We start from the raw sequence: 16,074 nt of genomic DNA, 5'->3' as shown, positions 1-16,074 counted from the left end.
TATTCTTCCAGCTTAAGTTTTTTTTTTCCTGTTTCAGTTAACCCTTTGAAACCTGGAGCAGCATCACTTCTCTTTTGCTGCTGTCAGACGTCTCTCACAAGTACTTAAACCTTTGAATCCTGAGCAAATTGATGTGATTTCCAAAAAAAAAAAAAAAAAAAAACATGGAGAAAAGGGCTTAAAGCACTTGGGTAAGAAATTATTAAATTTAGAAAAATATTTTTTAAAAGCTATGGAAAAGTGTGTAGGGATAAAAAGCTAGGGAAAACTATATTTACTGCTTATTACATATTTAAAATTATTTTACAGAACTATAACTTTTAAGCACTTTCTAGGTCATTTCTTTTTTTTATTATTTTTTAGCTAATTTTATGGTAAATTTCTTGTTAACGTTAGCTACGTTAGCATGAAGTTGAGGTTGCCAGTAGAGTAGAGCTGTGTACATGGTTCTGTGAGGGGGCTAAAATTAGGATGTTCACTTGGGTGTTGTGTTTCCATTAATACCAATCAGAGGTGATAAATAACTACTGAAGAGTCATTTGATTCAGGTGTGAATGCTGATTGTACACTTTACCATTGCATTAAAAAGCCAGATGTGTTGGGGTGTTGGCAGGTTTTTTGTGCAGGGGGAACAGGGCTCAACATTCTCTTTATCTCTGAAACACTTCGCCTATATTGACTCTTTTTGGATAAGTCTGTCTATTTTTTTGGGCTGCTTTGCCGTGTGGGCAGATGTTGCCGATGCTGGAATAGCGACGTCCTTTGCAGGATTCTCTGCCATTGGATCAGGCTTTCACTGAAGGGATGTGCAGAAACATCTGCGTTTGTACAGCCAACAGGAATGCCCTCTTTCTGAAATTTCTGACAAACTATCAGACCTGTGACATAGTGGGCTAGATTTTTGAAAGCTTGAAGACAGCCAAGAGTTGCAGAAGTCTAGTTTTCTCCCAGTCCTCTTGAATTACAACAGCATTAGCAGTTGAATGGGGAGTCTTGTGATTGGTGCATTTGTTTATGTCCCTTCCAGTGGATTTAAGAGGCAAATTTCCATTTCATTTTAATTAGAAATGCCTCAAAGTCAGAACAGAATTCCTGTGTTTGTGTTTGTATTTATAAGTGTAGGTTTCACATTTTCTGTCGAGTTTTACTAGTGATTAGTGATAGTGATTATGCTACACTTAATCTTACTTTTTTATAATCTGTAATGAAGTTAATATTTCTTTCACTTTTTTACATTAAGTCCCCAAACTCCATCTGCTAAGCAAGATGCAAGATAAATCGTAGCTCTGACAAATACATAAATACACAATAAACCAACACCAATATCACTAACACATGATAAATAAAGCTTTCTTCATTTTTTAGTATCATGAATTGGCTTCTTCACTGATTTATAGAAATTACAAATGACATTTATTGAATCCTGTTTTGAATCAGACTTATTTTTCTTCTGACTGTTCAGGACGTTTGTCAGCAGGATTCAAAAGAGAAAGTCTTCATTCATCTCCTCGTGGTTATTTAATAAGCTGATTTATTAATGAAATAAAGTGTTAAGGAGGTTTTATTTTTACCCAACTCGGATCTTGGAGGTAAAATTCATCATTCCTTCCTGCACACAGAATTCAGTATATTTTGTTTCACATTTGTATTCTTTGCATATTATATGTATATTGAGTTTTCTGTGTTCAGCAGCTGGGGACAGAGTTTAGTTTTGAATATTTTCGACAGTCAGCAGTCAGGTGATCTGTCAGAGTGGCTCCTGATGGATCACCTCAGACATGATGGCATTTAATTCTGCTGCGTCTCGATCCCAGCGGCACTCAGCTGTCTGCTGCTGCTCCCTGATAGTGAAGGACCAGACATTCCCTACATTAAAATCACGCTCACCTGGACTGTAAGTGTAGGAAACTCTAAAGGTCTTTGCAATTTGGGAAGTCTTTAAATAACTATCAGGTGCTCCCATGAGCACTCAAACCAAGTTTGACAAATCAAGAAAGGTATCCTCCAAAGTTTAAGTATATTTTGTATGAAATTCTCACGTACTAAGGACTATTTTGAGGTGCCCTTACTTAACTTGAGTATCTTCGTTTTATTCTACTTTATGCTTCTACTCCACTACATTCAGAGGGAAATATTTGACTTTTTCCTACTGCATTTATTTAAATTTAGTTGTTTTGCAGACTTATTCATACAAAATGTAAATGTAAACTAGAATTACTGCTGTGCTGTTGTACTCCTCCATTCATCAGCCAAGTTGCAGTTACATTTCAAATCTATGTCTGTGAAAACAGGGATGTTTCGCACAAATCTTCCCCCGACAGCACAGATATCTCTACAGTTAGCACAGTTTCAAGGAGGACACCCAAGATTAGTGTCACCAGTTCAATATCTGACCAAAGTCTATGGTGTCACAATGAAGTTGACCTTTGACATTTTGGAGATAAAATGTTGTCAGTTATATCCTATTAAACATTTGGATGGCATGTCACAATTAGCATATGTATTCTCAGGTTATGGCAAAATTATATTTTGTGAGGTCACAAACGCAACGATCTTAATCATTTTTTGTGAAAACTTTTATTCTGAAAAGATGAATGTCAACATATAAAATCAGTCCTTAATGGTTGTGTGATGAAGACGTGTTGCCGATCCACTGAAACAGTTTGTTTCTCAGACTGCAGCCTTTTCACAGGAAACATGAAGCTCAAACAAACTTTGCTGTCGTCTCATGTAGAAAAATAAAAACCTCACAGAGGACGGAAACAATGGCAGCGTACACAGACCAAAGACACTAAATAAACAGCAGCGTCTCCTGCAGCAGAAAAGTCGTCCATGCAGCGGAAGCAGCGGCAGCAGCAGTGGCATCCTCATCCAGCGTTCTTGGAGCAGCAGCGTTGCAGGACCTTTTTGAAGAAGTTCCTGAACTCTGTGTTGAAGACGGTGTAGATGACAGGGTTGAGAGCGCTGTTGACGTAGCCGAGCCATGTCACTACACTCATGAGGGCCGGTGGGATGTGGCAGTCCTGACAGCGAGCTCGCATCGTGTGGAGGACAAAGAAGGGAGTCCAGCAGAACAGGAAGGCACCTGCAGGAGGAGGACGAGAAGAGTTTGTCTACAGTACGACAGAGACACCCAGAGTCAGATGCTTACATACCCAAAATGTTCCTCGAAGGTTTGACTGAACTCTTTAATATTTCTGTATTGACCTACAAACCTATCAATCAACCAACCGACCATTCAGCTCTTCTCTCAGGTTCCCTCTTTAATAGTCAGCTCAACTAATAAAGCATAATGTCACCTACTTACCTACCTGCTAACCAAACTACTAATTCTTATATCCACCAGTCTATCAACCAATTTACCTATCTACCAAACAACCACCTTACCTTCCAACTGACATACCAATCTACCAATTTGATTTCATCCCCATGTATACAGTGAATCGTTAGTTGAGCTACTATAGCAACCATCTTACCTAACTACATGAAAACCTACTAAGTTAAGTGCTATATCGTAGACAGCTGGACTTGCTCGAGTTTCTTGAAGACATTTCGCATCTCATGCGGGCTGCTTTTTCAGTTCTAACAGACAAGTTGGAAGACGCAGGCTAGTCATGTGTTAATAAAGCAGAGTTTTACCCCCCTGTGAACCTTAGGCTCGGATATGCTTTCCACATCCATGGACAGCTGATGATGACAGTGATGTCATAACAGGTAGAGCCATTGAGGGGAGATGCACTCCCTCCCAGTGGTTGCAGCAAGGACTACAAACCATCATGGCGTCCAGTAAAAGACTACATGACCCACATTAAGCAAGCAGAGCAGTCAGGACACTGATTGCTGCCGGCTGAAATAAATCAGCTGATTTCCCTGGTGAGGGAGCTGAAGGTGAGGAGGAATCAGTGCGTGTGGAGGAGAAGACCAAGACTGAGGCAGACAGAGAACAACAGAGTATTTTAGTAATGTTACTCAGAAGACAGTGAACTAGAATTTTGATTTACAAACCTTTATTGTAACTTCTGTGTGCAAGAAATAAGTTGACCTGTTAAAGAAGACCAAATACACTGAATTTAAGTTGGAAAGCAATGTTTGACTGTCATTTCCTGCACCCACACCTCCAACGCTCCAAGAGAAAAGCTCCCGATTTCTCACGACATCACACAAGGTAAATACCAACCTAAAAACCTAACCTAACCTAACCTGACCCTTGTGACACAGAACCATCTGAGACACCTTCATTGGAGACCGTTTGGAAAAAGGGCGGGCAATTAGAAAAAAAAAAAACTTGTCAGGTGGATTGGTGATTGGATGAACCATCTGTCTATCACAGTCTGGCCAGTTGGAAGAAGAGAAAAAACATAGAAGAAAAAAGGGGAGCTCAACCAAGGTACTCTTTTTCTGATAAAAAGCTTTACTGCAAAGGCTAGTTCATGAAGGAACAGAATAAAAAAACATGTTTCGGCCAACAAAGGGCCTTCATCAGGGCATTGTTGGCCGCCAACAGAGTGGTGACCTTAGGTTATCATCTCACGTTAGTTTTGTACATAGCTCATTGGTAATCGAGTGTAAATGACTGACAGCAGGTGGACAAAAGTGTATCTTCCAGCAAATTATAGAAAACCAGATATTTGACTTTTTGCTGACTGAAGCATCCTGAAAGGAGTTCAACACCATTTTATCTCATGCAGAGACTTAAGCTCACACAACATATTTTAGTGTTCAGATATTTTGCAAATTATTTACTTTATAACGTTAAATCCTGCTCTCTGGTCACCATCCAAACTGTCAGACGAGCTAATAAGGCCGAGATTCATGAGAACTACCTGCACACTGAAAATCGTGTCTGGCCAAGCTTTACGTAATAATTGGATTTCAGATTAAGGAGCTGCAGGATTAGCTGCTGTGTGCTAAAGGGAAGCACTTCTCGGCATTAGAACCAACACTGGCTGCTATTAATAGGACGACCTTTTCTAATTCATATGTTCTTGCCTCTGAAAAGACATCAGAGGTGGAGATGAGGTGTTCGGGTACCTGTGGTGCCCATTATATCACCATGCATGATGGTGTATGGATGGATGGATAGGTAACTCTTTACTAACTCTTTCGTAACCCTAAAGTAACTTTGTAACAACTAAATTGAATGTTTGTGAGCTAAAGTTTGTTCCATGTGAGACCAAACGTGGCTGCTGGCTGGAGGTCTGCAAATGAAGAAAACAAAAATTCACAAATATTTTTTATCACGTTGCAGGTTGTTTCTGATGAAGTTGAAACACTTTGGTCTGACAATCAGTGTTTGATCATACAGCAGTATAGACTAAGTCACATTACAGTCACTAAACAATTAAGGAGTCACCTTGTTTGCATTTTTTACCAGGAGTTGATATCAGTTTCGTATCTGTCAATTCGGTGGACAAATTTATCCTGGATGCATTAAACCAGGCAGACATGGTACATCTGATTATAAAATCAGGCAAAATTTCCAAAATCACCGATCAATCATCAAACTGGCTGTTGGATGATCAGATGGGCTTCTGTAAAATCAGACAATTGTGTCAGCTTTAAGTCATTTGAGCAGTTCTACACAGTTAAGTAGACTAATGTCATCAAAATAAAACAGACAGATTATTTTGTCTTCATCTTCCAGTCAAGTGCAGCTTTATATTCTTAGTATAATTGCAAAAAGCAATACTTTCTTTTTTTTCTATTTGTCAACATTGTTAAGGACGCAATCATAGAAAATATGCTTCACAGTAGAGATCTCCTGATGTCCGGGAGTGCAGTCATGGGTGTACAGCGTGAACAGCAGGGGGCTGAGCACACAGCCCTGAGGGCTTCGGTGTTGAACACTAATGTAGAGGAGGTGTGACTGCCAATTTGAACTCTCTAGGGTTTGCATGTAAGGAAGTCCAGTATCCAGTTGCATATGAATGCAGATGTTTTTTAAAAGAAGAACCAATTTAAAGAGAAATTGGCATCATGTGATAGTCAATGGGTTCAAAGATTGTATTCTGGCTAGTGGGTTCCACCTCTCCATACGATCTGATCGTCATCCACAAAATGACTACAAATGGAAACCATAATGCTTCAGTTACCAAAATGTTCTCCTTTTGCCTTCAGATCTGCCTGCAGATACAGATATTAGTGTTACTGTATGTGTAACACCTTTACAATGCTGACTGCTTGCAGCAGAATCTCTAACTGCTTTTTGAGTTTGTAAGCTTCGGTGTTTGCCCAGATTTAATGAAAATGTATTTCAATGAGCACAAACCAGTTGACGCTGTAAACTGTGAGCTTTTGGCTTTTGCGGTGTGTCCTACACCATTGGCACTTGTTGGCCCTAGTCGGCCCTTGACAGCTGTTTTTTTGCTGAATCATCATGAGAGACAGTGGAGTCTGTCAGTAAGAAAAATCATCTCTCTTATTGGCAGTTCTCTATCTCTTCTAGTGGACAATAAAAGAAAGACAAGTTAAGACAGCAAAAAAACACTAAAGTCAAGAGGGTGTAAGATCAAAACAAATTTGTCATATATATTTGTCATTGAGCTCCATAGCAAAAACGGTTTATAGTTATTTGTGTTACTGTTCGCCTGTACGGTACATATAATTTGTTCTACAACATTGGCTTGTGTCGTTAATGTGCTATCTGGCTAACTAGTGCCTTGAATCCGTCCTGTCAGACTTCTGTTTCTTTTAATGATGAATACAATCTACCGCCGCTTGCTAGTATGGAGATTATTATTATTGTTTTCTCTTTTGCACGCGCGATCATGATTGCTGGTGGGCCATTGAGTAGCCTTTGTGATGTGTTCAGGTGCAATCTTTTGGCTGTGACACAGTCGGCTTTTGTCCCCACTAGTTCTTAGATATCGGGCGTGACTGGGCCTTAATAGGGAATGAACTCACCCACAACGACAGGAAGCACCTTCATGGCCTTCCTCTCCCGGCTGTTGATCTTGGCCCTCTTCCTCCTATGAGGGTCAGGGTTGAACTTGATCTCTGCAAAGCTGATGGTCGGCAGGGGACTGTCTTTGCACTCTGATGAAGGGAAGGGTTTGTCTGTGGACGGGAAGGTGGACGGCTCATCTGGATTATCTGTCAATTCCCTCTCTATGATGGGTGGCAGCGGTGGCGGCAGTGAGGCCAGCGGTGGCAGAGAGGCGGCAGCCTCTTGAAGTTTGCGGCAGGCCTGAATGCTGTTCTTCAACTTGGCTTTACGTGCCTCCTCCCAGCGCCGCAGGCCCCGGAACATGCCGCAGTACAGCAGCAGCATGATGGGACATGGAATGAAGAAGGAGCACACGGATGAGTACAAGACGTAGTCGTCGTTTTCTAGTTTACACTCGGTGGGGTCACGGCCTGCCACGTTGTTGATGCCGAATATGATGGGTGAGGCCACCGCCAAGGCCATGATCCAGGTGGCTGATAGTAGCACCGCCTGCCGCAGGTCCACATGCTTCCTGTTGTAGTTGAGAGGGATTAACACTGCGATGAACCTGCAACAAGTGAAAGAAAGTTTAAAATCTGTAACAACAACAAAGAGAGACTGAAATGGTCTCATTGAGAAGCCCAGAACAATATCTGCGGACAGCCTGTCACTCAAGTGGCCCCGCCCTTAAATATGTGTATCTGTACAATTGTGATGAACGAGGAAATTAGCAATAGAGACCAAATCTGTTTTCTTTTTTTTGGTTTTTTTTTTTGTGACAGGCTGTAAGCATGGTTATTTGTCCTTTTAAGTTGGGCTTTTTAACATGGGGGTCTATGGGGATTTACCCTGTTTTAGAGCCAGCCTCAAGTAGACATAAGAGGAATCTGCAGGTTTTGGCACTTCCGTGCTGGCTTCATTTTTCAGCCCCAAGGTTGCCACTTGGTTTTTCCACCGTGTACTAATAACAACAATGATCACAATAATTATAGTAATAATCCTGTCTGTTTTTTACTTGCCCAAATCAGTTGCCTTTGTGGGTTAATAAAATTATATTAAATTATACGCAATAATAAATGTAATCAGAAACTGTATTTTTAAAAGCACCTTTCACAAAATGCAGTGAAAAGTATGGTTTAAAACAAAAAAAGCCAAACATCACTTAACATATTATAGAGAAAAGTAATAATGATAAACAATTAACAAATAATAAAATAAAATACATGGCAATAAAAACAGAATAAACCACACAGATAACGTCTTCCATGGTTCATCATCTTTATAATTGCAATCCTTGAGCAGTCAGTTTTTTTTTTCAGTCTAAATAAATCTTTCTAACCTGAGTCTTGACAGATTCAGAGCACTCATCTTTCTCCAGCGTTCCCAAATGAATCCAATTCACAGAGCTTTTATTTTTACAGCAGACACTTTGACCTTTCACAGCCGGAACTAACGGCATTAATGTGACTTGTTTTTTATGGGTCAAAATGTCCAGAGTTGTTTATTTAATTCTTTCTTTAAATAGGTAGTCTTATCGAGATCAAAACATATTTTTAAAATGACCTTTGTACAAGAAAACAAACAGCATGAGAATGGACAAAAATACGCAAAGAGGAGGTTACACTTTAAAGGGATTTTTGGAAGTGGGGTCATATGGGGTATAGTAGATGTCAGTCGGCACGCCCCCAGTTTGGAGAAACAGAAGAAGGTGTTTCTTCATTTGTTTGTGCTGTGTCTATTTGGATGGTTTTTGTTTTTGTTTGTTTTTAATTTGCGGTGTGTTTCTAGTATTTATGCTTAGCTAAGCTAAATGGCCTCTGGTTGCAGCTTCATATAAAGCAGACATGAGAGTGGAATCAATCTTCTCATTTAATGCAATAAAAAAATCCTAGAAATTCCCCAAAATCCTGGAAACATGCTAAAATCCTTGAATTCTCCTAGAAATGTCCTTAAATCCTAGAAACATGTATGGGGCTGCTGCGACTGGCCCCTGTCCTCCTGTCATTTTGCAAAAGTGGCCCCCAAGCAAAGCAAGTTGAGTATCCCTGACTTAAATCGTGATCAGAAGCAAAAACATGTGATAAGGACAAAAGACATACTTCTGAACGACCTTTCTGACTTTCAAGAAAAATAAATATTATCAGTCACTTTGTTCAAAGGCACCTCTGGCCCAGGGCCCCCAGAGCCCTTGGGCCCCTGGTCTTGTTCAGTAATCCGTCCCTGAATGACAGCAAGTCATCAGTCAGTTCGCTGTTAAAATCATCAAACCTACAGAGACCAGAAGCCTGTGGACAGGTGGACTCTCTGCAGACCTTCAGGATCTGTTTCCTGCCCGCTCTCTTGAATTATTCAGACTCTTAGACCTCTAACTGCTGCCGGCTGCTCCAAAAAGCTTCGGATCATCACCATCAGTCCACGTTAACCTCACTGCCTCCATCAGTCTCACATGTAATCATATTTATCTGGAGCTGGGACATCAGATTTGAGGAGCAGCTCTGGCTTTTTAGCTCAGAGTTTCATCCCTCAACATCAGCTGAGAGTTCACATAATCGTGTTACGTCTAACCAACAAGCGCAGAGCAAAGATGCCACTTCATCACCGCAGATGCATTCCTTCATTTGAGGCTTTAAATTGTTCTGTTTTTTATTCGTTTGGATATTTTACAGGAAACAGACAAAAAGGTCATTGTCATATTTCCACATGAGATCGAACTGTGGCGTGACTGTCTGACCCTATCGACCTTTAAATGGTGTCTTAAGGGCTCTGGTGTGATTAATCAGCTGGTTGACCCGGCCCAAGGCCGATTTAAAGCTCCGTTTATGACAGGAGTCTGTGAGTTATGGCAGAACTTTGGCCTCTTCCTTTTAATCATCTGCGCAGAGTTTCCTCTGATATTCCTTCAGGAGTTTCAGGTTTGTTTGTGCTGCAGAGCTGCATTCGAAAAAAAATGGACTTTAAAGGGACAGTTGAGTTTTTTGAAGTGGGGCTGTATGAGGTACTTGTCCATAGTCCGTGTATTACATACAGTGGATGGTAGTCGACACACCCGCAGTTTGGAGAAGCAGGCTGCGGTACAGAAGCTATTGTTGCTGTGGGCGGGTCAGCAACAAAAGATATTTTAGCCACTTAAAAAAATCTATAGTTAAGGTGTATGCTATATTTAGACTATTCTCACCGCTTCACCTTAAAGTCAAACAGCCTGTTACGGTAGGGAACTAAAATTGTTATCTATAGAGATGCACGCTATTGGATTTTTTTGCCAATGTACCGATACATAACAACAAATTTGATCAAGGAAAATATTGAAGTTTTAATAATAAGAATAAATAAATAAATAATTAAATGGTAAATGTGGTATTCCTGCTTTTAATTAGGTAAAAGGCAATCAGTTAATTGGTTTAGTTGTTGTCAATTGTTGTGACAATAAAAACAAACAGAGTACATTAAAAACAAAGAAAGCATAATCTGTGAGGAGTAAACAACATGATGAATGGATAAACAAACAGAGACGACAAAAGAATGGACACTAATTGACAAACATGGACTCATTTTCTATTGTTTTGCTAAAATCCATTGTCAAGTGTGGAGCCCCTCGGCTGACCTTTGACCCCTGGGGCTGAACTGACCTCAGTAGGAATGTACAGGTTGGTTTTTTTTTTCTGTTAGTCTCTGATCAAGGAAAACATTGAAGTTTTAATAATGAGACTAAAATAAAATACAGAAATAAACTCAGACTATCGATATATATAACAACAAATTTGGCTGATAAATGATACCAATATTGATACATCTGCTTTTTCCCACCTAATTTTAGTGATCATCAAGTATATATATTACATATTACATGCCTCACACACCGCCAGGCCAATGAGGCTGAGGTTTGCGTAAAACGGCAGAGTACACTATATTTTTCCCCTTATGAGACAGAAATCGTGAACCCCATGTACTCTGCCTCTGACTGGCTAGCGCTCTGTGCCGTCGTTGGTTAGATTGAGTTATAAGAGTGGTGTGGCTCCTTTAGCGTGGGGGCAGTGCGTGTATCTGTGAGCGTATGGTGTGAGTGGTTGCACTAAAGCGTGTGAGCAGATGATACGAGTGTCAGTGAATGCATCAGAATATACAGAGCAAAGAAACAGGTCTTTGCCTGGCAGTAAAACTGGTCAGTTTAGCTTTAAATGTGTGGTGTATCAATTTTGTGGTATTGTGTCACTTGGGTGAATGCACACTTATCCTTTTAAACCCCAAAGTCACACAATAATTAATCATTAAAGCACTAAGGCAGCAGGAGACCAGAAGCTCATGTGTTCTGTAAGTAAAATTACTATTTTTGTTGAGTCTGGTGCTTTGACGAAAACATAGATGGGGAACTGAAAATTATGATTTCTTCCCCATCGGAAAAAGCCACCTGACGGCAAGGTAAAGCAGTAAAATTATTCTAAATATAGGAAGCCCTTAAACTGATATTGATTTTTTTAGGTGTATAAAGTATACATTGTTGCTGCCCCCATTCACAGTACTATATTGCTTAGCTTTTCTGACAGTACTCCTGCCTGCTTCTCCAAACTTGAAGCGAGCCAACCACCATATACTGTGGGTAATATACTGATAATCAATAACAACCTCACTTCAAAAAACTCAAACTACCCCTTTAACCCAAATCCATATCTTCATTTATATGCTGGCAGCTCTCATGATGGCGGTTGGTTGTTCTACCTCTGAAATTTTACACAAACAGTAAAGTCTCCTGATGATGAATCCTTACAACCTTGATGATACGCTGACTTTTTCTCCAGCGCCACCATCGTTTGTAATTTGTGCTTCTCTGAAATATCTCGGCAGCTGCTGGATAAAGACTGTTCTCACTGAAAGTTTGTTTTTGGTTTAGAATCAGCAAAGGGTTTACGTTTGGTTTCAGAGGAGGAGGAGACACAATGTGTAAAGGTGTGTACCACTTTGAGTTTTAAAGTTTTAAATTATGCACTATGGTATTAGGACTTTTACTTTTCTATAATATCTAAATACTTCTTCCACCAATGACAAGTTCAAAACAATTTAAAACTTGCAGCATGTCAAAGATCAGACAGCCAACTACTAAAGCCTACTAAAACAACAATAAAACCTTTTTTCACACAGACTGACCTGCTGTTTACTTGTTGTGTGTACCTGTACAGGTGAGCACTGACCTGTCGACGCTGATGGCACAAAGGTTGAAGATGGAGGCGGTGCACAGCATCACATCCATGGTCATCAGGCCGTCACAGACAGTGGTGCTGAGGGTCCACACACCGTCCTGGAACTGAAAGGAACAAACTTAGTATGTTCATTCATTAACATTAACTCACATATATACCATCTTACTTGAAATACATTGAACCAAGTACTGTAACTGTGCCAATAATATTTGTGTACTTTAACCGTCATCCAAATTATCTAAATTATCAGCACCTGTACAGCTACACACAACAGATTACATTGCAAGAAAGCAGTGCGCACATGTATATATATTAAACTGATTTATGAGATACAAGTAAATAAAAATCCAATTAAATAACTTATAATCATACAAATATATGACAGAAAAATATCATATCATGCATACACAATTTAATCAAAGAACAAATAAACAAAAAAGGCCCCCAAATTACATAAATAAACAAAATAAAATATGAGTGCATTACAAACTGGATTTCTTTTTTTTTAATAATGCTGTACATTGGTTAACGTGGACATTGAAGAAAAAGCTAATAAATACATATCGCATACAACAACAAATTGTTTATAAAAAAAAAATGAAATAACTATAAAATCAATATTACAAATACATTTTAAAAAATGCACACAGTATTAAATTATATTTTAAAGCATTTTCTGTGAATGGTGTTCTTTTACTTATTTGTTTTTTTTTTTTAATATTTCATGGTACTTTATTGGCAATTTGATATTGTGGTCTTCCTGCTCTTAATTAGGTAAAAGGCAATCAGTTAATTAGTTTAGTTGTTGTCAATTGTTTGTTGTGACAATAAAAACAAACGGATTACATTAAAAACACACAAACAAACAGAGTACATTAAAAACAAAGAAAGCATAATCTGTGAGGAGTAAACAACATGATGAATGGATAAACAAAGAGACAAAAGAATGGACACTAATTGACAAACATGGACTCATTTTCTATTGTTTTGCTAAAATCCGTTGTCAAGTGTGGAGCCCCTCGGCTGACCTTTGACCCCTGGGGCTGAACTGACCTCAGTAGGAATGTATAGGTTGTTTTTTTTCTGTTGATCTCTGATCAAGGAAAATATTGAAGTTTTAATAATGAGAATAAAATAATATACAGAAATAAACTCAGACTAAGTATTATTAAATTGCAGGTCACTCTGCTGTCAGATGAGGTAATTCTGAGTCTGAGTCTCAGTGATGTCACTTTAGAGGGCGTGGCTTCAGCCGAGGGTCAGCTGGAGTTCAGAGCTGATGGTTAAAGGGACAGTTCACTAATTTTACACAATTTAACATACTAAATGTACTTTTAATTCACTGCGTTTTCCTGATGATACTTTTGTACTTTTATATAAGTAACACTATTTAGGTAAGTGACTTTTACTTTTAACAGTGTATTTTCACGGTGTTATATTAGCACTTGTGTGTACTTAACAAATTTGAGGTATTCGCACTTTACTTGGGTAGGCCATTTCTGCCACTTTATATGTCTACTCCATTAAAATTAAGATTATTCATTTTCAGATTCTATGTTTTCAGAGAAAATATAATCTAATATGACTATAATATAAATGAATAAAATGGGCAATATTATTACAGATTAAACTACTCAGCAGCGTATAAAGTAAAAAAAGTTTTTATTAATCCCATGTGCAATATGTATTTTTAATTCTAACACACAATAAACTCTCTCCTAACTCAACACTTTCTCCTCTTCTCACTTTCAATGTCATCCATTGTGTTGCATTGTCGCGTTTATGCTTCTTATTAGGCTTTTCTGCTGAAAGAATTTCAATAAAAATCTGAACTGTGAGAACAAAACGTTAAAAGTTGAAAATACTGTTTCTCGCTGCAGCAAACCTTTAAATGAAACTGAATCCCCAATTGTTTAACTCAAAAGCCCATGAAGTTTCCCTTACAATACAGTAAGTCTACAATCACTGTCTTATTAATGGATAAATTAATGGATTAAGATATATTAGCAGGTAATCTTGATGGTTCAATCCATTTTAAGATGTAAAAACCTCTTCCAACCCCGGAACAAATTACATGACAGCCATCCTTTGACTTAAACCCTTGAAAAATATAATTGTTTTCATATGACTTGCATGCCTCTTGGGCAACTCCATGAAGTTTTAAACCCCAAAACATAGATAAGGTAGCCTAACGTTTTGTCAGAAACTGATTAATAAGTACATTGTGGGGAAAGGCTTGTACCCCTTAAAATCTACTTAATGTGATAGCCTAATTAAAGGCTTAATTAATAACACTTATTACATACACAAAAATGATATAGAAATAGTTAATTGCTTGTTATATATTTCAAAACTTTGAGTGTGTCACGGGGAAAGCAAAGCACCTCTTAGATAAAGGGTTTTTAAGGGATTTTTACTTTTCAAAGTAAATGGGAAAAAAGGGTCTCTGGATACCATCTTAATTTAAATGAGGTGTTTGGTATGATTTCAGGAGTGAATTAAGGTTTATTTGAATACATAGATGACATATTGTTTTTGTCAGCAGTGGCTAATTCATATTGAAAGACTTGTGTCCCTTAAACCTACTGAATGTGATAATTAAAAACTCTACACAATCAATTGTATGCCTCAATGATTCATATCACACAGCCAATACAAAAAAAGATATATAGACTGTTTTATGAGCTTGTTAATTCAAATTCGTGTGTAAAATAAGGGTAAAGCACTCCTTAGATAAAGCATTTTTAAGGGATTTTACTGCTTCCCTTAATTAATGGACAAATGGGTTTCTGGCAAATTAGAGTTTATTTGGACATTTAAGAGGTTTTTTGTAACGTGTTAAAAACTCAGAATCCATCACACCTGCCGGATCTGGACTCTGAGGGGCCCCTGAAACAGTCGAGGTGCCTATCCTGAGCTTAAATTTACACAAACTTAAGTGTTTTTCGGCTGATCTCACCTCGGAATAAACGAAAAGCGGCAGCACGAGCACCGCAAGCATCAGATCCGCCACCGCGAGACTGACGATGAAATAGTTGGTGGTGGTCTTCAGCGCCTTCTCGGTGAACACGCTCAGACACACCAGCAGGTTCCCGCAGATGATCACCACGATCAGCAGCACCCCGAACAACAGGGCCGGCAGGTTGTGTCCCCGCACCGCCGCTTCCTCCCCCTCCGCCGCCGCGCTCACGTTGGCCGCCATCTCCGCCGCGGCTCCTCCGCTCCGTCCCGCTCCGAGCCACAGCAGAGCGGCCAGTGGGCTCTCATGAAGGCCGGGCTGGACTCTGGTCCTCGCTCTGTGGTCTCATCATGGTATCACGGAGACTCTAACAGACTCTAACATGGAGCTCCGGTGCGCACTTTACGCAAAAAACCCTCCGCGTAAAACAGGTTGGAACCAGGCAGAGTTTGGTTCAATTTACGAAATAAAACGCGTCAACACCATTAACTCATAGTTGATAAACAGGCGCTGTTAAAGTTCTGTTTGTCCCCTTTAGAAAGAACATTTTGGGTCGTCAAGATGAAAAAACAGAGTTGATCAAAAGAAAATCCTCAAATCGTGAGAAAGTTAAAAAGGGAATCCATCGCCTGTGTTGAAAGGCTCAAGTTGCAGAGTGACGACCAGGCGGAGAGTCTCTCGGTCACACCAGCGTCCGTGTGTCTGACTGCGTGTGTTTTCAGCTCCGGTGTGTTTACCTGCAGCCTGCTAAAGGCCACCGGGGGCAAATTAGCCGATTAAAGCCGCTAATCGGCTGCGCTTTACGGTGTCCTTCAGTCCTTGAGCTCCAGACAGTTTGTCCATCTGTATGTCTGTCCGTGCGTTTGTGTCTGTGTGTGTGTGTGTGTGTGTGTGTGTGTGTGTGCGTGTGTACTGACGCTGTAAAAACTGGAAATTGTTTTGTACTTTTAGTATAGGCTACATAAGGTGCTAAAGTGCATGAAACAGCATCAAAATAG

The 16,074-nt window shown here is 39.4% G+C and overlaps 1 protein-coding gene across 1 annotated transcript; it reads right to left on the bottom strand.

Annotated features, from left to right (window-relative positions):
• Positions 1–2,134: 2,134 nt before the first annotated feature.
• drd4a (dopamine receptor D4a) lies at positions 2,135–15,802 on the bottom strand. Its single transcript, XM_042496558.2, has 4 exons — positions 15,077–15,802; positions 12,109–12,221; positions 6,904–7,493; positions 2,135–3,085 (listed from the first exon to the last, which is right to left on the bottom strand). The coding sequence occupies exons 1-4, from the start codon at positions 15,317–15,319 to the stop codon at positions 2,868–2,870; spliced, it is 1,164 nt and encodes a 387-aa protein (XP_042352492.1). The 5' UTR covers positions 15,320–15,802; the 3' UTR covers positions 2,135–2,867.
• Between the last annotated feature and the right edge of the window lie 272 nt (positions 15,803–16,074).

Source organism: Plectropomus leopardus, chromosome 7, assembly GCF_026936395.1.
Source record: "Plectropomus leopardus strain MGB_pleo_1.0 chromosome 7, ASM2693639v1, whole genome shotgun sequence".
NCBI lineage: Eukaryota > Metazoa > Chordata > Actinopteri > Perciformes > Serranidae > Plectropomus > Plectropomus leopardus.
This window is presented reverse-complemented; position numbering and strand designations above follow the sequence as displayed.

Excerpts from the sequence above, each read along its gene's own strand:
- drd4a (XM_042496558.2), bottom strand. The coding sequence starts at position 15,319 with ATGGCGGCCAACGTGAGCGCGGCGGCGGAGGGGGAGGAAGCGGCGGTG. Across the intron at positions 12,222-15,076 it reads CGCTTTTCGTTTATTCCGAG|TTCCAGGACGGTGTGTGGAC; the intron begins GTGAGATCAGCC and ends TGTTCCTTTCAG. Across the intron at positions 7,494-12,108 it reads TGTGCCATCAGCGTCGACAG|GTTCATCGCAGTGTTAATCC; the intron begins GTCAGTGCTCAC and ends CACTTGTTGCAG.